The sequence below is a fragment of the Corythoichthys intestinalis genome, chromosome 22, assembly GCF_030265065.1.
Source record: "Corythoichthys intestinalis isolate RoL2023-P3 chromosome 22, ASM3026506v1, whole genome shotgun sequence".
Classification (NCBI taxonomy): domain Eukaryota; kingdom Metazoa; phylum Chordata; class Actinopteri; order Syngnathiformes; family Syngnathidae; genus Corythoichthys; species Corythoichthys intestinalis.
In genome coordinates, this window is record NC_080416.1 from 28,523,417 (window position 1) to 28,551,236 (window position 27,820).

Here is a 27,820-nt window from a genome sequence, read left to right on the forward strand (position 1 = left end):
GCCATAACTTTTGAGTTGCTGTGGTAACAGCGATATTGGTTGTTATGCTAAGGAAGCAAAAGTGAGCCAACTTGGCTGCTTTGGCTCACCATGTGTGTCCTGTGATAGCATCGGGCTAACAAACACAAAAATGGAACCTGCAGGGGTGGCCCGGATGTCTTCTTATTGTGTGTTTTTACGAGTCTACGTGAGTGCGAACCAGGCCATATGGGAACTGAATAGTCTTATGTTTTATGAGCATCATTCCATCAAGGTAACAACTTGGTATGGGTTAGTTAGCGAATGTTGTATTAAATGTACTGCAGGTAGTTATATTTACTTGGACTGCCATCATGAATGGACTATTGAATTCATAACTATATTGATAGTGAAGGAATCATTTAGAGACTTTGTTGACCTAAATTACCCAAATTCTCTTTCTTGAGCCTTTAAGTAGCAAATAATTACTATTCTTTTTAAACGTATAATTCTAATGGGGGAAAAAAACAGAACAGTGATCCCTAAATTATCGCTGTTAATGGGGACCAGAACCGACAGTGAGAAGTGAAAAAAAACGCAAAGTAGTGTCACGCCCCACCCTCCCAAATTGTTGACATGTATTTTTTTGTATATACAGTGGGGAGAACAAGTATTTGATACACTGCCGATTTTGCTGGTTTTCCCACTTGCTAAGCATGTAGAGGTCTGTTATTTGTATCATAAGTTCTCTTCAACTGTGAGGGACGGAATCAAATACAAAAAAACAGAAAATCACGTTGTATGATTTTTAAATAATACATTTGCATTTAATTGCATGAAATAAGTATTTGATACATCACAAAAATCGAACTTAATATTTGGTACAGAAACCTTTGTTTGCTATTACAAATACCAAACGTTTCCTGTAGTCCTTGACAAGGTTTGCACACACTGCAGCAGGGATTTTGGCCCACTCCTCCGTGCAGATCTTCTCCAGAGCCTTCAGGTTTCGGGGCTGCTGCCGGGCAACACGGACTTTCAGCTCCCTCCATAGATTTTCTATCGGGTTCAGATCTAGTGACTGGCTAGGCCACTCCAGGACCTTAAGATGCTTCTTACGGAGCCACTCTTTAGTTGCCTTTGCTGTGTACTTTGGGTCGTTGTCATGGTGGAAGACCCAGCCACGACCCATCTTCAGGGCTCTCACTGAAGGAAGGAGGTTGTCAGCCAAGATCTGGCGATACATCCATCCTCCCCTCAATACGGTGCAGTCGTCCTGTACCCTTGGCAGAGAAGCAGCCCCAAAAAATGATGTTTCCTCCTCCATGTTTCACGGTTGGGATGGTGTTCTTGGGGTTGTACTCATCCTTCTTTTTCCTCCAAACACGACGAGCCAAGTTAAGATCAAAAAGTTTAATTTTGGTCTCATCCGACCACATGACCTTCTCCCACTGCTCCTCTGGATCATCCAGATGGTCAGTGGCAAACTTCAGACGTGTCTGGACATGCACTGGCTTCAGCAGCGGGACCTCGCGTGCGCTGTAGGATTTTAATCCATGACGGCGTAATGTGTTTCCGATGGTTTTCTTCGAGACTGTGGTTCCAGCTCTCTTCAGGTCATTGACCAGGTCCTGCCGTGTATTTCTGGGCTGATCCCTCACCTTCCTCATGATCAGTGATGCCCTACGAGGTGAGATCTTGCATGGAGCTCCAGAACGAGGCAGATTGACCGTCAACTTGAACTTCTTCCATTTCCTAATAATCGCTCCAACAGTTGTTACCTTCTCACCAAGCTGCTTGCTTATTTTCCTGTAGCCCATCCCAGCCTTGTGCAGGTCTATTATTTTATTCCTGATGTACTTACACAGCTCTTTGGTCTTGGACATTGTGGAGAGGTTGGAGTTTGTTTGTTTGAGCATGTGAACAGGTGTCTTTTATACAGGTAACAAGTTCAAACAGGTGCAGTTACTTCCGGTAATGAGTGGAAAACAGGAGTGGTTCTTAAAAAAGAACTAAGAGCCGAAATATTTACTAGTTGGTAATGTGTTAAATACTTATTTCATGCAGTTGAATACAAATTTATTATTTAAAAATTATACAATGTGATTTTCTGGATTTTTGTATTAGATTCCGTCCCTCACAGTTGAAGAGAACTTATGATACAAACCTCTACATGGCATGCAAGTGGGAAAACCAGCAAAATCGGCAGTGTATCAAATACTTGTTCTCTCCACTGTATCATATCAATAAGTGTACTGTATTTTTCGTACTAGAAGGGAAAAAAAAAACATCTAAGTTGCACCGAAGTATAAGTTGCATTTTTGGGGGAAATTTACTTGATAAAATCCAACACATAGAACACATATGTCATCTTAAAAGGCAATTGAAAATAAAAATACAATAGAGAACAACATGCTGAATAAGTGCACACTATGATAAGTTTACATCAGGGTTGCTCAAGTCCTGTCCTCAAGAGCCCCTATCCAGATTGTTTTCCATTTCTCCTTCCTCCAACACACCTGACTCGAATAATCAGGATAATTATCAGGCTCCTGCAGAGCTTGCTGATGAGCTGATCATTTCATTCAGGTGTGTTCAAGGAGGGAGACATGGAAAACAAGCTGGATAGGAGCTCTCGAGGACCGGACTTGGGCACCCCTGTTTTACATGATGCATGAACAATGAAATGGGAACGTGGCTAGTATGTTAACCTAACATAGCTATTAAGGTTATTCAGATAACTATAGCATAAAAAACATGCTAACAAGTTTACCAAACTCAGTGTTACTCCAAAACACCAAAATAACATGTGAAATGATATATTAATGTGTTAATCATGTCACACATAAGTCGCGCCAGAGTATAAGTCACACCCCCAGCCAAACTATGAAAAAAAAACTGCAACTTTTAGTCCAAAAAATACGGGATATAAAACCCTATCAATGCATATGTTCAGGGTTTATGCAGGTCATTAAAAAGCATTTAAAGTCATTCAATGGATTTTGGCAAAATTCAGGTCTTTAAAAGCATTAAACTAAATATTCGAGGCATTAATAATTATGTAAACTTGACGGTTAAAAAAAAACGTTTTTTGCATTATTAAAGTTGTCTGATATTATCGGGTAGCTTGGATAAGAGAACATAAGATAAGATGATTACAGTATAAAATCATCAAATTAATTTTAAAGTGATATCAGACAATATCGACATTGGGTTTGGGCAAATATGCATGTTGCTTTTAAAGTGAATGTAGAAGCCTTCTGCCTTTGTACAAAGGCTGGTCACAGCAGTAATGCTTTTTGACCGTTAGATGTCTCCAAACTACATCCAAACTAAGATGCTTGGATTTTGTTATGTGAGCAGACCTTTTTGCATTCATGGTGCAAAAAGGAAATGAACAATAAATGATTGAAATATAATGAATTATTAGGTCATTACATACCTCACTGTACTGAGGCTGTGTGCCTTTGTTGTTATTTTAACCCAGAAGCACTGTGTAAGCCATGTGTTATATGGCAGTGCCTTATTGTGCACTTGATCCAAAAAACAGATGTTTGCATTATTTTGATTTCGACAATCACTATAACGGTGCAAAATAGGATTTTTTTCCCATTACTTTAGTTGAAGTTGTTCCCTTATTTTCACCTTGAAAACCTTGAAGTTGTTACATTTATCGTTATTAAAGTATCCAGTGTGGCATCACAATACAATTAGCCATAACATGTTAAGTCTACAACCGCATATATCGGAATCGGTTTGATATGGGTATCGGATTTTTGGAGTTGGACGATATCGGGATATCGGTTAAAAAGTCAGTATCGGACAGCACTACTTCTAATTTGTGTGTGTGAAACTACGGTATCTGCAGATGGGTATGGGCATTAATTTTTTTTAACATGGCATTAAAAAGCATTAAATGAGATTTTCTGATACCTGTAGAAACCCTGATGTGAGAAAGAATATTAAAGAATAGTTTGAAACATGTAAATAAAGTTTTAATAATACAAATAACATACAAAAAATAATGTATAAATAATATAAATAATACCTACTGTTCATTCATTCTCTTATGTGATACGTGTGTGTGTAAGTGTGCATGCATATATAGATGTAAATAAAGTGTATATAAATGTTTTTAGAACTTTTTCATGTAGTAATATAATATTTTTTTTAAAAACCTGCGTATATCTTGTGTATCTTTTTTAGTAACTAGAATTTTTTTTTTTTTTTTAATTTAAAAAAACTGTAAAGATGATATATTTTTATTCAACATTTTTAAATTTTATTTAAATATTTTAATTAAAATACAATAAGAAGTGAAAAACAAAAACTTTTTTTCAGGATATATCAGTAAATAATGTTGTTTTATAATTGTAAATAAAAGTATCTTTTTCTTTAAGCAAAATTAAACTTGAGGACCATAGATATTGTATTTAAAATTTTATTTTAAAGAGAAACATGATTTCCCTTTATGGGCCACACAAAATGATATCGTGGGCCAGATCTCACCCCCTGGGTCTTGAGTTTGACACTTGTGATGTAATGTATTTACTATACGTTCACAAGAGTGAAGCCCAACCTTGTGAAAATGAAGGATAACGTTAACATTGGCTGCAGATGAATTACTGTAAAAAATACAGAGTGCTGTGTTACTTAGTTAAATTTATCTTAAAAACACCTTTTAACAGCGATAGATGTCCATCCAGACAAATTCGCTGTCTAATCACATGTCAATGGCAGCCGATGTGTTTAAGAGGCTCTAAAAAGATCATGGAAATACAGCCAAGCACTCCCTTCAGGGCAAGAATATCTTAATTGGGAGAAATATTTGTCTTACATCCAACCAGGTCACAAAACATCAGTCAGTGAAGGATTTGTTTTCTTTCATAAGCTTTTCATTTTTAAATCTTTCCTCCTCACTGTTTCCCCCCCCCATCCACCACACCTTTTTATCCCATCAGCATTGGAAGGTTGAGGTAGGTTCTTGTTTTATGACCCTAAAATCACGGCCTACGCGCATGTAGTGCAGTGCAGACCTAATGTCAATCTGTCTCCCCAGTTGAAATCCTTCCACCCAAATGTGTCTAATATTGTGGTCCAGCACATATGTACTGTATCTATAATACATAATAACGTAACATGCATGTTTTTTTTTCTTTTGGAATGAGGGTGTGCAAACCCAGAACCTCATAACTGTGAGCCAAATGTACTAACTACATGTTCACTCTGCGCTATTTGTATTTTTATTTACAAGTAATACAATGTGTTTTTTTAGGCCCAGCGACATGTCAGCGACCTGTACGAGGACTTGCGAGATGGCCACAACCTCATCTCCCTGCTGGAGGTTCTCTCCGGAGAGACCCTGGTGGGTAACCTTCGACCTTTCAACACCCTCTCACCTCCCATCCCCTTTCTTCCCTCGCTTCTTGTGCCGTTTTCTACTGTTGTTGTATCATTGTGTGGCATGTGTTTATTCTCTTGTTACACTAATTTTCATTCTTGGGCGCCATCTTGTTGACTCATTTTTTGGGCTCTAACGACCTTACACCCCCCCTTCCTCCTCCTCGTCCTACTCCTTGTGATGCTCGTGCCGTGCTAGCCGAGGGAACGTGACCTAGTGAGGAACATGCGCTTGGTGAGTGCTGTCGCACGCTGGCTCTGGCGTGGCATGTGTCAACGCACGACCACCACCCTTCCCCTAAATATTGGCCTCCCCCAAGTAAATTCCTTCACCCAAACATCAAATGGAAGTGCATGATCATCTTTTAATGCCATACTGCGCCTATAAATGTTAGACAAGTAAACTTAAGTGACATGAGGTGGTGCGCTTTAATTCTTGATAAGACTAATGTAGGGCTGTAACTATGGATTATTTTAGTAGTCGATTATTCAATGAACTAGCGAGTTCGAATAATCAAGTAATCGGATAAGGAACATAAAAAATTATAATACCTGAGCTGAGCCTCAAACGGTTTTAAAAAATCAATAAATAAGGATCTAAGTACAACAAAGAACAACTGGCTAACTTACATAGCAAAAGTCTGCTAGCTTAAATGCTATAAAATGCTAAGTTTTTTTTTTTTTTTTTTTTTTACAATGCTCTTAACAAATGGTTCAAACATATATTCCCACAAAAAAACAACTAAATATACCTATAAACCATAGAGTTCATAATGTATTGCCGGGACACGGGGCGCGGAGCCTATCTCTGTCAAAGCTGACCGAGTGGTAACACAAAGAGCTTTTTCCGTTGAAAATTATTGTGAATAAATGCTTAAATCCCTGAATTCTTTATAGATATGGTCTCGATTCTTGGTTAAAAGCAAAAAAAAAAAAAAAACATGCAGGTAGTATATTGCGAGCTATGAGGCTTGTCAGTAGGGAAAGTGGCAGCCGCCATATGTAAACAACGAGCTTTTCCGTTGAAAATTCTTGTGAATAAATGCTTAAATCCCTGAATTCTTTATAGATATGGACATAAAACAGTCGAGATTCTTGGTTAAAAGCAAAAAGAAAATGTCCAGGTAGCATTTATTTGACGTAAATATTGCGAACAATGAGGCTAGTCAGTAAGGAAATTAGCGGCCGCCATATGTGAACAAAGAGCTTTTTCCGTTGAAAATTCTTGTGAATAAATGCTTAAATCCCTGAATTATAGATATGGACGCAAACGAATCTCAATTCTTGGTTAAAAGCAAAAAAAGTGCTGGTAGCATTTATTTTACGTAATCATTGCGCGCTATGAGGCTAGTCAGTAAGGAAAGTGGCGGCCGCCATATGTAAAGAACGAGCTTTTCCGTTGAAAATTCTTGTGAATAAATGCTTAAATCCCTGAATTTTTTATAGATATGGACGTAAAAGAGTCTCAATTCTTGGTTAAAAGTAAAATTGTGCAGGTAGCATTTATTTTACGTAAATATTGCGAGCTATGAGGCTAGTCAGTAAGGAAATTAGCGGCCGCCCTATGTAAACAAAGAGCTTTTCCGTTGAAAATTCTTGTGAATAAATGCTTAAATGCCTGAATTTTGTATAGATATGGACGTAAAAAAGTCTCGATTCTTGGTTAAAAGAAAAAAAAATTGCAGGTAGCATTCATTTTACGGAAATATTGTGAACTATGAGGCTAGTCAGTAAAGCATTCATTTTACGGAAATGTGAGCTATAAGGCTAGTCAGTAAGGAAATTAGCGGCCTCCATATGTAAAGAAAGCTTTTTCCGTTGAAAATTCTTGTGAATAAATGCTTAAATCCCTGAATTCTTTATAGATATGGATGTAAAAGAGTCTTGATTCTAGGTAACAAGCAAAAAAAACGTGCAGGTAGCATTTATTTTACGCAAATATTGCGAAGTATAATGCCATTGCCGTAGCGGCTAATTTCTCCCATTGAATTTTTTCACAACGTTTCAAAATGCATGCATGGTACGAAAAACAAAATAATTACTTTGAAACCTCGAACATATCCATCCTGAGACAATCCTTCCTGTTTGTATGCCAGGGGTGGGCAAACCGGTCCTCGAGGGCCGCAGTGGGTCCTGGTCTTTGTTCCAACTGACCCAGCATAGATACTTTAACCAATGAGGTTTCAGCAGAAGTGCAATTTACTGATTGCACTTCAGATTGGTGAAAAGGTGTCCTCTTAATGTGTTGCAACAAAAACCTGCACCCACTGCGGCCCTTTGTGGAATAGTTTGGCCACCCCTGTTGTATGCAGTACAGCTTTTGTATTTTTTCGACCTAAATCCGGCGTTAGATCGCTGCATGCACCGACTGTTAATAAATGAAGCGGAGTGTTGGATGGTACCCTTTCGGGGAAGCGTGACGCAGTGAATGGGGAATGTGTCATGTCAGTACATAATGAAGTCTATGCTGTAAACTAAATTACTAATGTGTTAAAAAAAAAAACATTAGATCAAACAAAAAATGAGCTTATGATGGTCTTAACAGGGAGCAGCTGGATTCGGCCATGTGAAATGAGTTATATCATATTCATTGTTGCCACTAGAGGGCAGTGTATCCACCCAAATCAATAAAACTAAATGCAAACACTTTCAAAACAAACCATTACAACGTCACTTTAATTAAACGAATACTCGTAGCAGCAAAATTTAATTTAAATCTTTTTTATAATCGAATTGCTCGAGTTAATCGAGTAATCGTTGCAGCGCTAGACTAATGCAAATTATTAGCGCTCTTTCATGGATCTAAAAAAAAAAATTTCTATCGATGTATGTACAATATATTTTAAACATTGCATTACAATTTTTTTTTCACTTAAAAATATTCAAATCAGAATAATGTCTTGTACTACAAATTTTATATTTGATTAAAATGTATTAATTAGTTGTCTTTTTTAGAATAACATAACATTTAAAAATACATATTTTCAAAATGTTACTAAACATTATTATACACATTTCAAATTCAATTCAAATTAAGTTGGAATTGTGATTATTTTTCAAATGGAAAGATTTTTGTTATTCATTAAAATTATAAATAATCATTAATATTAAATGTAAAGACAGTAGTTATTTTTAATCACAGTCCAAAGCAATTTAAAGACAAAATTTGACTATTTTGAGTTTTAAAAAATACTTGTATTTTGAAATTTTGCATTGGATGCTAATAATTTCCTATTAAAAAGTGTGAATATTATTGTAATGACCACTTTAAAAAAATCAATTTAAAAATTGTAAGCCTCAAAATTGGTGAAAATATGATACCACCTGATGTCGCCATCTCCATTGCCAATTCATCGAGAAAACGATTTTATATTTTGGATAATGACCAAAGAAATGAAACAAATTCATCACTATTTTATTTTCGAACCACAGTTCCTTTGATTCATTGTTTACATACAATATTTTTTTTCACTTCCCATAATTCCATGCCACATTCGACTTACTTTTATGGACAGGTCCAAATTCTGCACCGGATTTGTTAAAAAATAAAAGTCCCCTTGATCAGATAATTGGTCTTTTAATACCCTCAATTGACACATTTCATAAACTGACAGTGATTGTCACCGTCGGCCATCCACATCCGACGTCCTGCCTGGGTCACGTCTACTCTCATGTGGATCTGATTTCGGGTCACATGCGCTCTCGCACCTTCATTCAAGTCATGCGCAATGCAAACACTCGACTTACCTTTTCTCTCTGCTAAATATTTGTGTCCTTTGCTTTCTTTTAGCCACGGGAGAAGGGTCGCATGCGGTTCCACAAGCTCCAGAATGTTCAGATCGCGCTGGACTTCCTCAAGCGCAGACAGGTGGGAAAAGAAGTCTTGTCCAAATAACGCTCATACTTTGTTTAGTCTTGTTAACCTGTCATAAATGGGATTTTTTCAAACCACTCCAGGTCAAACTGGTCAATATCAGGAACGATGACATCGCTGACGGAAACCCCAAGCTGACCCTGGGGCTCATATGGACCATCATCCTGCACTTCCAGGTATGTGTTTTATGTCTATATACAGGGGTTAAAGTTGACCGGAGCCCTCCAAAGTCGAGCTCCGCCACCTTAGTTAAATAAACAAATACAGTGTCTTCCGCACTATAAGGCGCATAGGAGTATAAGGCGCACCTTCAATGGCTTATTTTAAAACTGTTTTCATATATAGGGCGCACCGCATTATAGACCCCAATCACCAACGTCACACAATGACGTGTCGCTGTATTGGTCCGCCATATTGTCCGTCATTGTGTGTCCGTATTCTCAATGGTCTCAATTTATTGTGCAATTTATAGTGCAATTCATGGAAGCCCCGGTGCTTTCAGACGCTGTAAACTCATTGGATGTGTTGCATAAAAGGCGTTATGTGGAAAAGCTTCGGTCGATCCATTCGCCAGATCCATATTTGATGCCTAAATCGATATTTCTCGACCCGCTGTCTTTGCTGTCTCTGCCTGACATCTGCTACCATGATATCTACAACTATCTTGTCCACAGAAACTCAGCCTATTCTCACGAAAGTTTGAAAAACTTTAAAAGCAGCACTCTAAGCAACATTACCCCGTGTGACCCTTTACTTCCAATTTTCTAAAATGGCGGCAATCAATAAAAAAAAAAGTTGACTGCGATGGCCGACGCTTCAAGGATAGGTGGATATTGGACTATTTCTTCAATAAAATACGCAACAACTGTGTCTGCCTCATTTGCAAAGAGACAGTCGCTGTTTTCAAAGAGTTCGATGTGAGGCGATATTACCAAACAAGACACGCTGACATGTACGACAAGATTACAGGGAAAATACGCAGCGAGAAATTAAAGCAACTTGAAGCTAGTTTAATTTCACAGCAGCAGTATTTCGCAAGAGCCGGAGGGTCGAAAGAGAATGCCACAAAGGCGAGATTGTTGAAATTATGAATTAAAAAATAATAATAATAAAGCAAATGTGACACACAGAAGGGCTTGCTAAAATTTGTTTAAATATATTGTTCTACGTAAATCAGCCAAGGAAGCCCCCACATTTTTACCACACCAAATCTGGCCCCCTTTGCAAAACGTTTGGACACCCCTGTTTAACTGATGATCCGTAGACAAGGCCAGCTTCTTTCACTTGGTACCAGCTAAATATTATTCAAAAAGTAATGATGGTGGAAGACATAAACATTTTGAATTTGAAACTGTATGTTTTCGGCGATTAGCCTCGCAATGATTTTAATTGTGGCTGTCAGCTCAATACTCTCTAAATATATATTAAATACATCTTACCAGATATAAAATGACTACTACATAGTCTGTGGTGATTGTTTGGTGCCCAGTATTCTCGTCGAATTGCAGCAGTCCATCTCGCTCTCCTCTTCGGGTCTCTCGGAATACGGTAGAACTTCAAGTCTCTCCGTCTTATCTTCCCTGTTACAGCAACCAACCACCACACACGCCTTCACCATTTTGATTATTAATGTCAACGAGCAGAAAAACACGCCGTAATAAGAGGAATGTACGTAGCGGTAATGTGTAAACACGACGAGCTGACGGACAATATGGCGGATCAAGTCAGGGGGGCGGAGTTGTGACGTCATGTGATTGGGGTCTTATAAGGCGCAGTAAAAGTAGTATTAGTAGTGGTTGGAGTTGCGTTATACATCCACTAGATAGTGCTATGCTAAAGGGAATGTCATGCCATGATGAACAAAAATTGATCCATATTTAAGGCGCATCTGATTATAAGGCTTAGGGTTAGGTGCATCTTATAGTGTGGAAAATATGGTAATTCAATTCAAACTGGCAGTAGCGCCCATAAACTGTATATGAAGGAAGTACCCCGGACTACATATCATTTTCGCATGCACAATCTGCATGACCCTCTCATATGTGAACTGACATGCTCAACAAATTACAGTTTAGCATCACCTTCTGCTAGCCACACCCTCTTTAACACGCAGCATCTACTGTATAGACCCTACCCACGTGACGTCACAACTCCGCTCTCCTGAATGGTACCGCCCAATTGTCCGTCAAAACATAGTGTTAACCTGTTACGGCTACGTACATTCCTCCTATTTACGGCGTGTTTTTCTGCTCCTTAACATTAATAATCAAAATGGTGAAGGCGTGTGTGGCTGTTGGTTGCACTAACAGAGAAGATGGAAGGAGAGACTTGAAGTTTTACCGTATTCCGAAGGATCCAAAGAGGAGAGCCAAATGGACGGCTGCAATTCGACGTGAAAACTGGGCACCAAAAAAATCACCACAGACTATGTAGTAGTCATTTTATATCCGGTAAGATGCATTTAAGATATACTTAGAGGGTTTTGGGCTGACAAATAACCACAATTAAGATCATTGCTAGGCTAATCGCCGACAACATACACGTATGTATGTAGTGAGAGTGCTATCGCTAAACCATATAAACATTAAAAGCCTTAACTCCATTGACAAACGACATGAAATACATTAGACTTGACAGTGGATGTTAGCAATAACAAAAGATTTTGAATTGAAAGAGGACCTGTTTCACCCAACCAGCAACGAAGTATTTATAAGCCTCCAAGCTCTTGAAGTTTTTCAAATTTTCGTGAGAATAGGCTGATTTTGTGTGGACAAGATAATTGTAAATATCAGCGTAGCAGATGTCAGGCAGACAGGGCGAAGACAGTGGGTCGAAAAGCATCGATTTGGGCATCAAATATGGATCTGGCGACTGTATAGAACGAAGCTTTTCCACATAACGGCTTTTATGCAACACATCTAGTGAGTTTACGGCATCAGAAAGCACCGGGTCTTCCATGAAATGCATTTTAAATTCCTCGATCAATTGAAACCAATGCTAATACAGAGACAAAATGACGGACAAGTGGGCGGAACCATACAGCAAGCACGTGGTTTTGTGACGTCGGTGGGTAGGGTCTATAGAGTCAGTCAAACGACCAGTACACAAGAAAGCCCGCAAACAGTTTGCTGAAGACATGTCAAGAAAGCATATGAATTTCTAGAACCACATCCCATTGTCTGATGAGACGGGCGGGCTTTCTTGTGTACCATCTTCAGAAGAAGCTTCCTCCTAGGGTGACAGCCATGCACACCAATTTGATGTAGAGTGCGGCGTATGGTCTGAGCACTAACAGGCTGATCCCCCACCTCTTTAATCTCTGCGGCAATGCTGACAACACTCCTGTAACGAGTCACGTGACATTTTGAAGGGAAAATGACAAGCAGTACTCAATTTGGACATTTAGGGATGCAGTTTCTAAGGGGTGTACTCACTTTTGTTGCCAGGGGTTTGGATATTAATGGCTATATTTTGACTTATTTTTAGGGGAAAATAAATTAACACTTTTATATAAGCTGCACACAGACTTCTTTTCATTGTGTCAAAGTGTCTTTTTGTCAGTGTTGTCCCATGAAAAGATATACTTAAATGTCTGCAGAAATGCGAGAGGTGTACTCACTTTTGTGATACACTGAATATATACAGTATACACTGTGTTAAAAAAAATTATACGTCCAATCATGTGGCGTCCATTCATCCTTCTGCTGCAAATTAAAATAAGTTTATCAATAGTAGACGTCCGATTAGGCGTTTGGTTAAGGAAAGATTTGATCTTTGGTTGGGTTGAGGTAGGGTTAATGTTTTTTTTTTTTTTTTTTCCTTAAGTTGGACAGCTCTTTCAACGAACTACATAGTTTGGAAAGTTTGAGTCCACAGCAGTGGGAGTAGACTGGATTTTTCCCGTTTTCTTGAAGTTATAATGAGCGTAATGGTCACGTTGGGATGCGGGATTCATTTTCCTGTGTGACTCAGCTCTTCCTTCGGGGAAGCCAGGGGGCACCAACGTGGGCGTGAGTGCCTCGAACTGTAGTGGGAACGACCACAACTAATCCCGGCTGGCATTTCTTACTCAGCTAGCATGTTTTAAAGGCCAATAATCCAAAAAAGGGAACTGGGTGGAGGTCCTGTTTCCATTTAGTCTGAATCACCATGGTCGGGTTTCCCCATCTTCTTCTCATTTCCGGAAAAAAAAAGCCAGTTAGTGAGAGTTGGCTATTCTTCAAAAATAGCTGTGGTATTAAAAAATAATACTAGAAATTTCCTCCAATTGTACCTGCACGCTATGTAGTAAAATCCACCCTTGTGGTGCATAAAGTAAAACAAATACACAATGGACCTTTTAGCGTTTCACTGCTACATTTACAATATTTTTGTTTGTTTGAGTCATTAACAAAAGGAGTTTGCCCTTGAGGGCATTGAGGAGAAAACACGCCAACATTCCTCAGCTGCTGCCTTCATTTTCTTTAATGACAGTTTATTTTTAACTACATTTGTGAGTCATTTTTTCTGAATTTTGTAAACTGCGTCTTCTCGTACTAGTCTGGAAACGATGAGTTTAATTGCAGTTTTGGATGAAAATCAGCGACAGGATGCTGACTGTGTGCAACAACTGTTGTGAATATCAAGTAACTTTTTTAGATAGTCAAAAAAAAAATCAAGAGATGCATCAATCACGCATCTTCTCTTGCAGATCTCCGACATCCAGGTAAACGGCCAGTCAGACGACATGACGGCCAAGGAGCGTCTGCTGCTTTGGTCCCAGAGGATGGTGGAGGGCTACCAGGGTCTGCGCTGCGACAACTTCACCAGCAACTGGCGGGATGGCAAGCTCTTTAACGCCATCATACACAAACACAGGTAGGTGAACACTCTGTCCATCCCATAGCATATAAGTTACTGTATACACTTAGTAACTAAGGATAGGTTCATACCACAGGTCTTTTCTGGGCGTGCCAGTTCAGACTGCCTTTTTCCATTGAAACCGTAATATAGTACGCATGTGCACAAACTCGCAGTCCGACATGCGCTGAGTAAACTGACCCGCATGCGCAGAAGCATCAAAACAAAAGACGACACATGCTGGCTATATGTCATTCTCGAGCGATCATATTTTGATTTCCAGAAAGAAGACACAAATAGCAGACATAAATAATTCCTGTTTAATCTCATACTCAAAGTTTATATCAATTTATAGATTATTATAGACATTCAGATTTAGCATTGGAAAGAGATACATGTAAGACATTTTCTTTTCATGTTTTTTCCCAAAGTATAAATTAAAAAAACTTTTATGTGATATATTTAAAAAATGGATTTTAAGCACTTCAAATGTAATAATTATGATAAGTTTTAAACATGTTACTGCCCCACCGAATTATATTTTAAACAAGACTAAATTAGTAAAATACTTGTCTTCATTAAATGCTTCATTTAGTTAGTCCACTTAAATCCACTCAAGCTGCTCACTTACACACAGTGAGTTGCCACAGCAACTGTTAAACAAGTTAAACGATGAATGACACATGCGGCGCTTTGAAGTTTTGGCTTCCAAGCATCTCTGGCAAGATCAAGCCTTAACATCTGTCAGTCATCGTTAACTCTAATAAGCAAATCCAGCGCACTGCCTGACCAAGAGAAGCAGCAGGAGGGAGAGTGAGACTACGTGATCAGATTGGGACGGGGCATCTGTATTTATTTATTTATTTTTTAATTGAAAAAAAATCCACGATGGACTGAGGGCGCGAAGTTTGAAGCGCGAAGTAGCGAGGGATCACTGTATTGAAATACAGTACTGCTCATTTGGAGCACAGAAAGAAAACTGAGCATTCTCAGGGAGACTAGAACATAATGAGACGAATGCCATTTTTCGTTTGCTGAGACGACAAGGAGACGAAAATACGACATAGTTTCTGTCATATGTTCACAACGCGTGACGAAGCCTGTCGCGTTGTACAACAAGTCAATTTATCGCACGGTAAATAAAAATGAGGGCAGTCATTTTCCCAGCTGCAATTGCATCACCGCGTGCGTGCATACATTTGCGCTAGCTTGTGCTGCGTACATTCGGCACACGTGCGTGTTGATTGCATATGAGACTCCAGTTCCTCTCACAGATGTTTATTAGTCATCGACACTCCGTATTATTACAGTTCAGACACACATAATAAGGAAACACATCTATATTAAACATTGTAAAAAGTTAGCATTGCTACATTGTGGCTAACGGAGGCTAATGGAAAAAAGACAATGTACCGTATTTTTCGGACTATAAGTCGCACCTGAGTATAAGTCGCACCAGCCATAAAATGCCCAATGAAGAGGAAAAAAATGTAAGTCGCACTGGAGTATAAGTCGCATTTTGGGGGGAAATATACTTGATAAAATCCAGCACATAGAACAGATATTTCATCTTTAAAGGCAATTTAAAATAAAAATACAATATAGAACAAAATGCTGAATAAGTGTACAGTATGATAATGTTACATGATGCATGAACAACAAAATGCGAACGTGACCAGTATGTTAATGTAACATAGCTATTAAGAGTTATTCAGATAACTATAGCATAAAGAACATGCTAACAAGTTTAGCAAACCATCAGTGTCACTCCAAAACACCAAAATAACATGTGAAATGATATAAAAATGTGTTAATTCACACATAAGTCGCTCCTGAGTATAAGTTGTACCCCCAGCCAAACTATGTAAAAAACTGCGACTTATAGTCCGAAAAATACGGTACTAACCACTTTAGCCTGCTATAAAACTTTGGCAATCTTCTCCAAAACGCAAAATTGCGGTTATAAGGTGACACTTCAAACATGAAAAATCGCTGGTTCATTGACAGAATTGGCAAACGATGCGGAAAAAAATTACTTTAAGCAATTCAAATGTAATAATTGGAGTTTTAAACATGTTACTGTCCCACTGAATCATTTTTAAACAAGAATAAAGTATGAAAATGCTTGTCTTTGTTAACTCATTTGCTCCCAAAAACGTATAAATATATTCTATTTTTAATTGTTTCAGTGTCCCAAAAACACATTTATACATCTTTTACGTTTTTTTTTTTTCACAAGAACGCTCAAAATCCATTTTAAAGCAATAAAACTGGCCAATGGAGGGCAGTAGCGCATTTGGTAAGAACTCATATCAGACCATGAAAGGAAGTGAATGAAGAGAAATAGTCAAGAAATGGGAAGTTTGAAGAAGTAAGAAGCTTGAGAAAAATGTGGAGAACGATGTAAAACACAGGCTCATGCCCCACACAAGTTCCCTAGGTGAATTCTTTTATGAAGTAGTAGTCACTACAAAAGAAAGATTAAAAAAAATCTGTCTTAATGAGACAGGCGGTGATGAGGGAAAGATGTACCCTGCATCCGCAGCCACAAGAGCGTCATCTCTCAGTTCAATAGTTTAGTTATGTGTAAATAAATTGTTACTCTGCTATCAAAAGCTCTATTTGTCTTGTTATTTATGTTATTTTGTAGAAGGAAAACATTATTCAGATGTTTGGGATGTCACAAAAGCAAAAAATAGCTGTGTTAAAGTCAAAGTTATGTTTGAAATGTATGCTTTTCCAAAAAGCTCAATTTCCATGTTTTTTATCAGAAATTGGAAAATTGCTCAAACTAAGCTATTTTCTAATGCTGATTTCTAAAGAAATGAACTTTTTTTTCCTGCTGAAAGAAGAGAGCTTAATCTTTCTTTTGGTGGGTTGCATGTTTATATAGCAATAGAACAGAATTTTCTGTGGGCCTTGCAAAATCAGTCAAAATCCAGTAAATTTACCAGGAGCGAAGGGGGTTGCTCCGGTGAAAATGGCTGGAAGTCAATGATTGACGCATGCGGAGCTTTGATGCTGAGGCTTCCAGGGATCTGTGGCAAGATCAAACAGATGATGTCCATCAATCATTGTTAACTTTAATAAAGCAACTCTAGTGCATTGCCTGAACAACAAAGAGCAGGGACAAGGAGGGCGAGTGAGACTACACGATCGGTTCGGGACAGCTCATCTGTATTTTTTGTTGTTTTTTTTTTAATTAAAAAAAATCCGCAATGGACTGAGGGCATGAAGTTTGATGCACGAAGTACCGAGGGATCACTGTATCCAACAAGGACTCAATTCGCCAAATATAACCATATGGATTTCCCAAAAATGAATGTTCTTGGCACTTTTGGTGCACCCTATCATGAGAAACGATCCCGCTCACTGATAAAGTGAGTGACAGGTGGCGCAATCCCATATTTGCTTAAAGCAATCCACATATTTTCTCTAAATTTGCGAGAATTCCTGCATGTACAATCTTACGATGCCTTGTGAGCTCATTCGGGTGGAGTCTTGCTCAGACTTTGTCTTGACTTGGCATGGTTCTGGTGGGTGTTGCATTACACCAATTTTAGGCGCACCACCTCCTGTACGCCCATCTGATGTGGAAGAAGCAAAACCCTCCCGCTGTAGATTCGAGCACTGACGAAGATCTGTCGTGTATTCCTGCCGTTATGTTGAACCTGAAGAGAAGATTCCGCTCCAGGAAGCATCCGAAAAGGAAAGAGGAACCACAAGAGAGCACTACCACAGAGGAGCAAGACCTTGAAATGTGTTCAGGGTCGGATGTAGTTCTTGTGAGCAGGGATCGACTGTCCTATAGAATGGCCTGCTACCAGGAGCAAGACTGGACCCAGCTCATGTACACTGAGAATATTTTTATCAGCTGTGCTTGTGGCTGCATGCATGCAGACGTCGCTGCTTATCGCTTTGAATTTGGGAATGTCAAACCTCTGCGGTATTAGCACTCGTGTCCTGGCTCGTACCTTGCTGGCCTGCAGCCACTGTAGGACTTTGATATACGATAGTGGTTACCAAACTTTTTCCCGGAAGAAAAGGCTTCCCTAAATAGCACTTTAATGGCCAACACTAACATTCAGTGATACAGAACAGAAAAATGTCAATGAACTTTAACTTGTTCTGTTCGCAGGCCGAACGTCATCGACATGGGTAAAGTGGGACGCCAGACCAACCAGCAAAACCTGGAGCAGGCCTTCAGCGTGGCCGAGCGAGAGCTGGGCGTCACCAGACTGCTGGACCCAGAGGGTGAGGAGCGAATGTCGAAGCAGAAAAACCGAATGGTCTCGGCAATGACGTCTTGTTTGTTTGCAGACGTGGACGTGCCGCATCCCGACGAGAAATCCATCATCACCTACGTGTCGTCGCTCTATGATGCCATGCCCAGGGTGCCCGACGTTCAGGACGGTGTCAAAGCCAATGTAAGTACAAAACGGTGTCAAATGTCATGTGACAATACATCATAATAGTCATATTGTTTGAATATGAACAGTTCCGAATCCTTATTTCGATTCCAGTTTGAACCAGTTAGTCCCAGTTCCAATCGATTCTCAGAACTCCATACACAACCCATGTACTAGTGCTCAAATGCTCAGTCCTGCCCCCTTGACCGCAGCAGTATGATCACACACAAATAATGTTTACAGCCCAAACATCAATGAATGGTATGCATATCCTCCACTGTTGATTTTCATTGGCAATCCATCATATTTGTACTAATATGGATTATTTAAGGACATTTCTTTGATCATTATCCAAAATATAAAATCGTTTTTTCGATGGCAAATTCAGGTGGTATCATATTTTTACCAATTTTGAGGCCGTTTGTTAACCAATTGCAAAAACTACTTAAGGTAAGTATTGAGTAACTCACGAGAAACTTGTTTTTTTTTTTAATTTTGTATATTTGTATATTTTGAACGTAAAAATGAGGGTATTGGTTAGCAATATCCTTTGAACTGAAACAATGCATTATAAAAACATTCAATAAAAATAAACCACTTATATATAAATTTATATATATATATATATATAGAGAGAGAGAGAGAGAGAGAGAGAGAGGGAGAGAGTGGTACCTCTACTTAGGAACATCTCTACAAATGTTATTTTCAGGTTACGACACGTTTAAACGGGAAAACATTGCCTCTTATTTAGAAAAAAAAATTCAGGTTACAAGAGGCAAATATACTGTACAATACCATAAACTTCATAACCTACTGACATGACACGGGAAACGGGGGCGATCCGTAGGGGGCCTATTTACAAAAGCTCTGGTTCTTGATCGAAGAGCGCGCCAGCACCTTCTGGGTCAACTTGTAGCCAGCCTTGACAGACTTGTAGTTCTCCCAACTGGCCAGCACCTTCCGGCTCGAGAATCGGGGCGTCCTCATCCTCTCAGGCTCCTAAAAAACATGTTTGTTTTAGAAAGATAGGTGTTATGATTAATCTTTTTAATAAAATGAATAATGCTGGCCACTTACTTCAGCCCCAGGACACTTGGCATAAGAAAATTCAAAGTCGTTCCCTAATAAAATCCTGATAATTTTTTTATACAAGTATAACAAAACTTGCTTGAAAATTGCTATAAAATTCTCAAATTTTACGCTAGATGCACAAAAATCACCAATTGCAGAGATAATCACCTATATTTTCAGGATCATCAATAGCAATATTTAAAATATATAGGTTTTTGCTCAAAATAGCAACTTGATTTATTTTTTTTAATTTAGTGCAAGTTTTCAACAGCTAATAAATCACTCAATTTTCACATCAGAAACTTAATACTTGAGGATATATTTGGTTGAATTCCGCTATTGTGTAACGATACAAAATCCAACATGGCGGCCGTCACGAAACAAAGAGATTTTTAAGTAGAAAATTCTTGCAAATAAATGTAACTGCAATCGCGGAATTTCTATAGATATGAATGTAAAACAGTCTAGATCCTTGGTTAAAAGCAAAAAAACAGGCAGTTATCATTAATTTTTTGTAAATATTTCAAGCTAAAGTTAGGCTAACTTTTTCGATTCATTTCATTGTATTCACAACGTTTCAAAGTGCAGTCATTGTGTGAAAAATATAATAATTACCTTGAAACCTTGAAACCAAATCACTTTTGAGACACTCTTGCCTGCTTGTATGCAGTAAAACCTTTGTACTATTTCCACCTAAATCCGGTGATAGAACGCAATGTGTCACAGTGACAAGTGAAAGCCACCTCAACGCTCTATGGGTCGGCCTCCTATGGGAAAGTCTGTGGGAGTTGTCTTATCAACTGATGGTGGAGTCAGTCGTCATGCCATCAGATCCTGCTACCCTATTGGTCATAATCTTTGCCATCATGCTTTCACGTTTCATTTTGGGTGTTGCGGTATGATGACGTTCACAAGCGCAACGGTGTTATTGCTGCTATAGTGGGTAGACATTTGAGGTTCCTCGTGTTTTTGTCTCAACAAGAGTTTTTTAAGCTCACAGGCGGTTCATTACATTAGTAGCACAATAGAGCATAGGTCTCCTCGCTTTTTTGTGTCATGTAGAGAAATAGGCAATAGGCACCATCGATCTAGTGAAAGAGGACATTCGGTTCGGTTCGGTTAGGTGTATGGAATCATTCAAATGTGTTTGGCTGTTGTTTTATTCCGGATTTACCCTTATTATAATATTTTATGTGGCGTGTCAGTAGACTTGGAATGGATTATGGCATTTATATGTCTCCATTTATGAAATCTTTGGGTTATGAGACTACTTCCAGGACAAATTAATGTCATAAGTAGAGGTAACACTGAGTGTGTGTGTTCACCAGATGAAGGTTACACAGAAAACTGAGATTATTGTTGTTGTGTTGTTCCTTTTCAGTCAAGGAGTATTTTTCTTCCATGTTTTCCATATAAACTATTTGGTTATAGGAGCTGGAGCTGCGCTGGCAGGAGTACTACGAACTGGTTACAATGCTACTGCAGTGGATCAGACACCACATCCTGGTCTTTGAGGAGCGCAAGTTCCCCACCAGCTACGAGGAGATTGAGGTAGTGGCATCCCTTTATCCTAAACATATTTGAAAACATACCGCTTGACATAGGTTTTGTTCTTGTGCAGGTTCTTTGGCGTCAATTCCTAAAGTTCAAGGAAACCGAGCTCCCGGCCAAGGAAGCTGACAAGAACCGATCCAAACACATCTTCAAAACCTTTGAGGTGATAAGTCATCACAAGCTTTATGATTACCAGACAAATTATTCTCGTAGGCATTTATTCTATATTCGTCTGAGAAAAATGCAGAAAATGATTGCAGCTGACTGACCTGCTGTAACCATCTATATTGTATGTACTGTATATATTAGACTAGGGATGTCCCAATCGCATATTTTTACACCTGAGTCTGAGTCGAAGTCACCTGATTTTGACAATCTGTACACTGAGTTCAATTGTACTTTATTAAATAATCTAACAAAGTATTCACATAAATCTTTTTTTTTTTCTTTAACTTGTCCTGTTCAGCTTCTTGACACGGAGAATGGAGATCTGTGTGATTGATCTGAACAGTTTTAATGTATCACATAGGAGAGATATACTGTATATACACATACATATGTATATGGCGGAAAACATTCAGGTGACTTGAAGTTCTTCTCTGAGACCCCCTATTTGGCCAAATTTCAAAATTGTCCAATATGCGTGCGTGATACATCATTGAAAAGCTTAAAATCTCCATTTTCTGGGGGAAGAAAAATTTTGAACAGGACGGCATTTTAAAAAAAGAGTTTTAAAAAAAAAGTTTTTTAGACAGCAAAACCCTACCTGGAGGTGAGAGCTCGCGAGAGCAGAATTACAGACGCCATGACTTTAACGAGATATTATCGCGTACTTACCGTGTTTCGATCCAAAAACTCCATGTCGCATGTATCACTGAGTGTCAAGACACAGCTGTGATTGGCCACAGCTGCATTTTTGGGGATTTTATGGGTGAAACATGGTAATATAACAAAGACCGTGATGAAATCGCAGACATCAAGGAGTGGTCCAGATTTTCTTTTTCATATATTTACCCTTTTTTACCCTTGGTTTTTTTTTTTTTTTCAATTTTTCTTTGTTTGAATCGATTATTTATCATCTAACATATCGGGGAAAATGCGACAGTAACAAAAAAATACAATTAAGCGATAGTTATGAGGTAGATATCCGTGACTTTTTTTACAGACACCAAATTTTTCATTGTTACGTAATTTGTTTAAAAGTTTAAAATATGCGAGTGAATAATTTTTTTAAGTCGTTTTTTTTTCTTTTTAAACAAAATATTAGACATCAATTAATGATTCAAACCTAAAAATGACAGACATTTTGTATAATAAATATAATTACTTACCTTGTTTTCGTGGCTGGGTTGAAACGAAAACGGTTGCGCGACATCTGTAAACGGGGGTTTCCAGGGTAAAACAGGCAAATTAAAAATAGTTTGGGTGCTTAATGAGCCATGAATCTGCTATGGCAGCATATAGACATATTGTTCTATCAAACACAACAGTTGTTTTGGCTTTTAAAGAGGAGTGCAAGAGCAGAAACTGCTTTTTCAGTCCTGTCTGTGTTTTCCTCCATATGTATATATGTATATATACACATACATCCATTAAGATTCATTCACCCGACCTTTTTTAATGGGAGAAATCAGCGAACCGGAAGGGGTTATGGGGGAACAGAAGAAAAGAGAGAGAGAGACAGACAGAAAGAAAGAGCACAAACAACTACAAGAAATACATTAATCGTCTACACTAACTAACTATGAATATGTTGGAGCTATCGTTAGCTATTTGTATTTCCGGTTCCAAGTATTCGACCACAATTGAAAAACGCACAATAAACAGTACAAATGGGTTTATATACAGCCGTCGCCTCTGGATGCTTCACAAGCAACAAATGTGCGGGTAGCCTGACTCCTCTTTCACTTGGCTGTCGCCTCTGTCACTCGGCTGCTCTGTGTGTGCGTGTGTGGGGTGGGCGAGTGCGTCTGTACGCTTCCTGATCTACAACCCCTAGCAAAAAGTATGGAATCACCAGTCTCGGACGAGCACTCCCATCAGACATTTTATCGTGTAGAACAAACTCAAAAAGCTTGAAAAAATAATGAATTACTTCAAAAGTGCAACTCTTTAGCATTCAGAAACAGTAAAAGAAATGAATAAAAACATTGTGGTGGTCAGTAAATGTTAATTTTATAGAACTAGTGCAGGGAACTATATATGGAATCACTCCATTCTGGGGGGAAAAAAATGGAATCATGAGAAACAAAGAAATAACAATCAAAACACATCTCTAGTATTTATTAGCACCACCTCTGGCTTTTATGACGGCTTGCAGTCTGAGGCATGGACTTGATGAGTATTCTTCATCAATTTGGTGCCAACTCTCTTTGATTGCAGTTGCCAGATCATCCTTGCAGGTAGGAGCCTTGCTGTGGACCATTTTTTTCAATTTCCACCACAGGTTATCAATAGGGTTGAGATCTGGGTTATTTGCAGGCCATGACATTGACTGGATGAGTCTTTTCTCCAAAGAATGCTTTAACAGTTTTAGCTCTGTCTGTCTTCTTTGTAAATCTCACTGAAACAGCACCAAACACAAGTTCCAGCATCATCACCTTGTCCAATGCAGATTCTGACTCTTGACACCTTGTCCAATGCAGATTCTTGACTCTTGACAAGGTGATGAATTATCAAAATTAAAATTAACATTTACTGACCACCAGAATGTTTTTATTCATTTCTTTTAGTGTTTCTGAATGCTAAAGAGTTGCACTTTTGAACTAATTCATTATTAGACTTAGGGTTGTTCCGATCATGTTTTTTTGCTCCCGATCCGATCCCGATCGTTTTAGTTTGAGTATCTGCCGATCCCGATATTTCCCAAACCGATTGCTTTTTTTTTTGCTCCCGATTCAATTCCAATCATTCCCGATAATTTTTCCCGATCATATACATTTTGGCAATGCATTAAGATAAAAATGAATAAAACTTGGACGAATATATACATTCAACATACAGTACATCAGTACTGTATTTGTTTATTATCAATAAATCCTCAAGATAGAATTTACATTATTAACATTCTTTCTGTGAGAGGGATCCACGGATAGAAAGACTTGTGACTTTGTATATTGTGATCTAGTGTATTTGTTGAGCTTTCAGTAAATGATACTGCAGCCATGCCCCAATGCATGATGGGAAGTGGAACCATGACTGTGCGTCGTGCTACTAATGGATATATCTTCTCTGCTTTGGGAAATAACTTTAGGTGTTAAGACAAAGATTAATTGCCACCTTGCTTCCCCACATTGCTTCCCATGATATTTCTAATCATAGGGAGAGGGATTGCAAGTCTTTAGCCAATTAAAGAAAGGCTCCAAAGGCTGCCAAAACTCACTCTACTCATTTAGCGCTGCCTTTTATCTCTTTATATAGGTAAAACAGCGTCATTACAGATTGAGCGTGACAATGAGTGAGAGGGTCATGCAGCGCATACATTAATTGCGTTGATTATTTTAACGTGACACATTTATATATATATATATATATATATATATATATATATATATATATATATATATATATATATATATATATATATATATATATATATATATATTAAAAAAAGGCATGGCCAATATTTTTTTGCCGATTCCGATAGTTTGAAAATGACGTGATCGGTCGATAGGGACATCTCTAATTAGACTTGTGATTCCATACTTTTTGCTAGCAGTTGTACGCTTCCTGCGCCAAAACAAAAGCAACCATCACAAAACAAAAGTCAATGTTAAAAAAAAAAACAATGAGAAGCAGGCGTCGTAAAGTCGAAATCGCGTAAGTCGGATCAGTCGTAACCCTGGGACTATCTATATTGCGTTTCCAGCCGTTTGAATTGGGAAAATATATTTGAACCTGCAGGATTTTTTAGTGCCGTGCAAAAAAAATAAACAATTAAGCTCATGTATTCTCTGTGTTCCCAAATTAATTCACACCAACTGATCGTATTGTATTTCAGGGTGCTGTGCAGGCGGGCCACATCAAAGTGCCGCCAGGCTGCCACCCGCTGGATGTGGAGAAGGATTGGGGTCGACTACATGTGGCTATCCTGGAGCGGGAGCGCCTCCTGAGGACTGAGTTTGAGAGGCGAGTCGCTCACCTCGTCGCAGGCACATACAATACAAACATTATCTGTTAATAGTTAATAAATAAAAAAAAGTCATGAGATGGCAACACAGTGTGACAGACTGGATGACTCAGTTCCACTATGGCTAAATAAAAATGAAGGCAAACCACATGACCTGGGTTGCTGTAGGCAACCCAATAATCAACAAAACCATAATCATAATGATAGTTGCACAAAGAATCACAAGTTGAGCAAGCAAGTGGGTCATTCCTTCTGACTTCTTCATTTAGGATAGTTGACAAAGTATAGGCATAGCTTCAACAGGCGTCCATCATGGCTTTCATGCATCAGGGATACGATTACAAGTTTTTAAGCCGTCGCAGGATAAAGTGAGCTCTTTTTTGCACGAGTTTCTTTGTATTGCCTTAATGTGATCTTTCAACTTTGAACTTCCTCTCACTCGGCAGGTTGGAGCGACTTCAGAGGATCGTCGGTAAAGTGCAGATGGAGTCGGGCGTGAGCGAAGAGCAGCTCAACCAGGTGGAGGCGCTGCTGCAAACGGTGAGGAATTGAAAACCAATACTAAGGCGCTAAGTTAGGAAGTGCATGTTATAAAGCAGGGGTCCCCAAACTTTTTCCTGTGAGGGCCACATAACTTTTCCCTTCTCTGATGAGGGGCCAGGGTCAGCTTGTAACAGAAAAAGTGTGACGATTGCAGGAGTGCCTAAATGTAAAAATTTATTGTTTTTCAGAAAGCCACAATCAAATAACCCTTTCTGGATTCTTCACGGAACAAAAGTAAATAAAATAAAAATAATAATATAATATAATATACCGTATTGGCCCGAATGTAAGTCGGCCCTGATTATAAGACGACGCCCTCTTTTCAAGACTCAAGTTTGAAAAAAGACTTTTTGAACACCAAATTCATTTTTATACAGAAAATAATTACTGTACATCTGAAACATATGATTATAACAATATATTTGAGAGAAAAAGCATGTTATTTTGCCTCATTCAAATCTTAATATCTGAACATTTAAATATGTCAACTAAAGTTTACTCACATTCGTAAATGAATGGCTTCTGGCTTTTGAAATGTAAATAAACCAATCTATTGTGACAAAACAACAAAATTGCAATAACTGCATTACCCATCAAAGTGAAGTCTAACTGTAACTAGTCTTGAAACAAATCTGAATAAGGAAAAACATTGCAATAAAATAATGCAAACTGGTTAAACATGAGAGTAGCTGAGATCAGGCATGACAGAACATCACTTCAATGATATCTGGCGCCATCTAGCGTCGTGCACATTATTTGCAATCAATTAAACTCACCAGGACACCACGAACTGTTTGTAAAATGTTTTCCAAGAGTTTAAGAACACGCTGAGTTACCGCGCCAAATGCTAAAGCTAGAGCGAACTCTATGCTAATGTTACAAGTTAGTTTAGCGTGTGATGCTCACAGCACCTCAACTAAGTGACATGACCAAACACTGCTAAATGCGTGCTAACTACACATAAAATAAGAAAATATCAGACATTGTGAATCTATGACCAAAACTATGGCGAATTTTAATCTCATTCTCGTGTTGTCAGACGACAACTGGCATCCATCTCGAAATTTTTTTAGTCTCCCAAAACACATTTTGAGAACGTCATCGTGCCGTCATTGCCATGAAAAAATTGTTCATTGACAAAATATTTTCGTTATCGTCATCGTTGACGAAAACAACACTGCAACAAACAATTTTTTCATGACAATGACGAGCCTATAACGTATTTTGAGGGACTAAAACATAAAGAGATTAATGCTAGTTTTCGTCTGATGAGACGACAACAAGACGAAAATACACAGTACCGTATTGGCCCGAATATAAGACGGCCTTGACGACCCCCACTTTTTCAAGACTCAAGTTTGAAAAAAAGACTTTTTGAACACCAAATTTATTTTTATACAGAAAATAATTACTGTACATCTGAAACATATGATTCTAACAATCTATTTGAGAGAAAAAGCATGCTATTTTGCCTCATTCAAATCTTAATATCTTAACATTTAAATATGTAAACTAAAGTTTACTCACATTCATAAATGAATGACTTCTGGTTTTTGAAATGTAAATAAACCAATCTATTGTGATAAAACAACAAAATTGCAATAACTGCATTGACCATCAAAGTGAAGTCTAACTGTAACTAGTCTTGAAACAAATCTGAATAAGGAAAAACATTGCAATAAAATAATGCAAACTGGTTAAACTTGAGAATAGCTGAGATCTGTCATGACAGAACATCACTTCAATGATATCTGGCGCCATCTAGCGTCGTGAATGGGTATAATGTCTAGACCGCAAATTTAAGACGACCCCCACTTTTTCAGTGTTATTGCAATGCAAAAAATACCGTCTTATATTCGGGCCAATACGATAATATATAATTAATAATAATAATACTATTAATTAAATAGATAATAACCAAATTACCCTCTCTGGGTTCTTCACAGGAAAAGCCAGGAAATAAATAACGCTATTGGGAAAAAAAAATCAAAATGCTCTCTGGTATTGTTCAGGGGGCCGGCGGGCTGTGGTTTGTGGACCCGT

General features: G+C 38.3%; 1 protein-coding gene across 12 annotated transcripts in view; it reads left to right on the plus strand.

Annotated features, from left to right (window-relative positions):
• pleca (plectin a) overlaps positions 1-27,820 on the plus strand; it is a 267,011-nt gene that overhangs the window by 193,827 nt on the left and 45,364 nt on the right. For all 12 annotated transcript variants that reach the window (XM_057827668.1, XM_057827669.1, XM_057827670.1 and 9 more), the window contains 10 exons: positions 5,234-5,323; positions 9,149-9,226; positions 9,316-9,408; positions 13,923-14,089; positions 18,210-18,325; positions 18,392-18,498; positions 20,983-21,102; positions 21,173-21,268; positions 25,106-25,233; positions 25,681-25,774. In XM_057827668.1, coding sequence (XP_057683651.1) covers positions 5,234-5,323; positions 9,149-9,226; positions 9,316-9,408; positions 13,923-14,089; positions 18,210-18,325; positions 18,392-18,498; positions 20,983-21,102; positions 21,173-21,268; positions 25,106-25,233; positions 25,681-25,774 — 1,089 coding nt within the window. The remainder of the gene's footprint in view (positions 1-5,233; positions 5,324-9,148; positions 9,227-9,315; positions 9,409-13,922; positions 14,090-18,209; positions 18,326-18,391; positions 18,499-20,982; positions 21,103-21,172; positions 21,269-25,105; positions 25,234-25,680; positions 25,775-27,820) is intronic.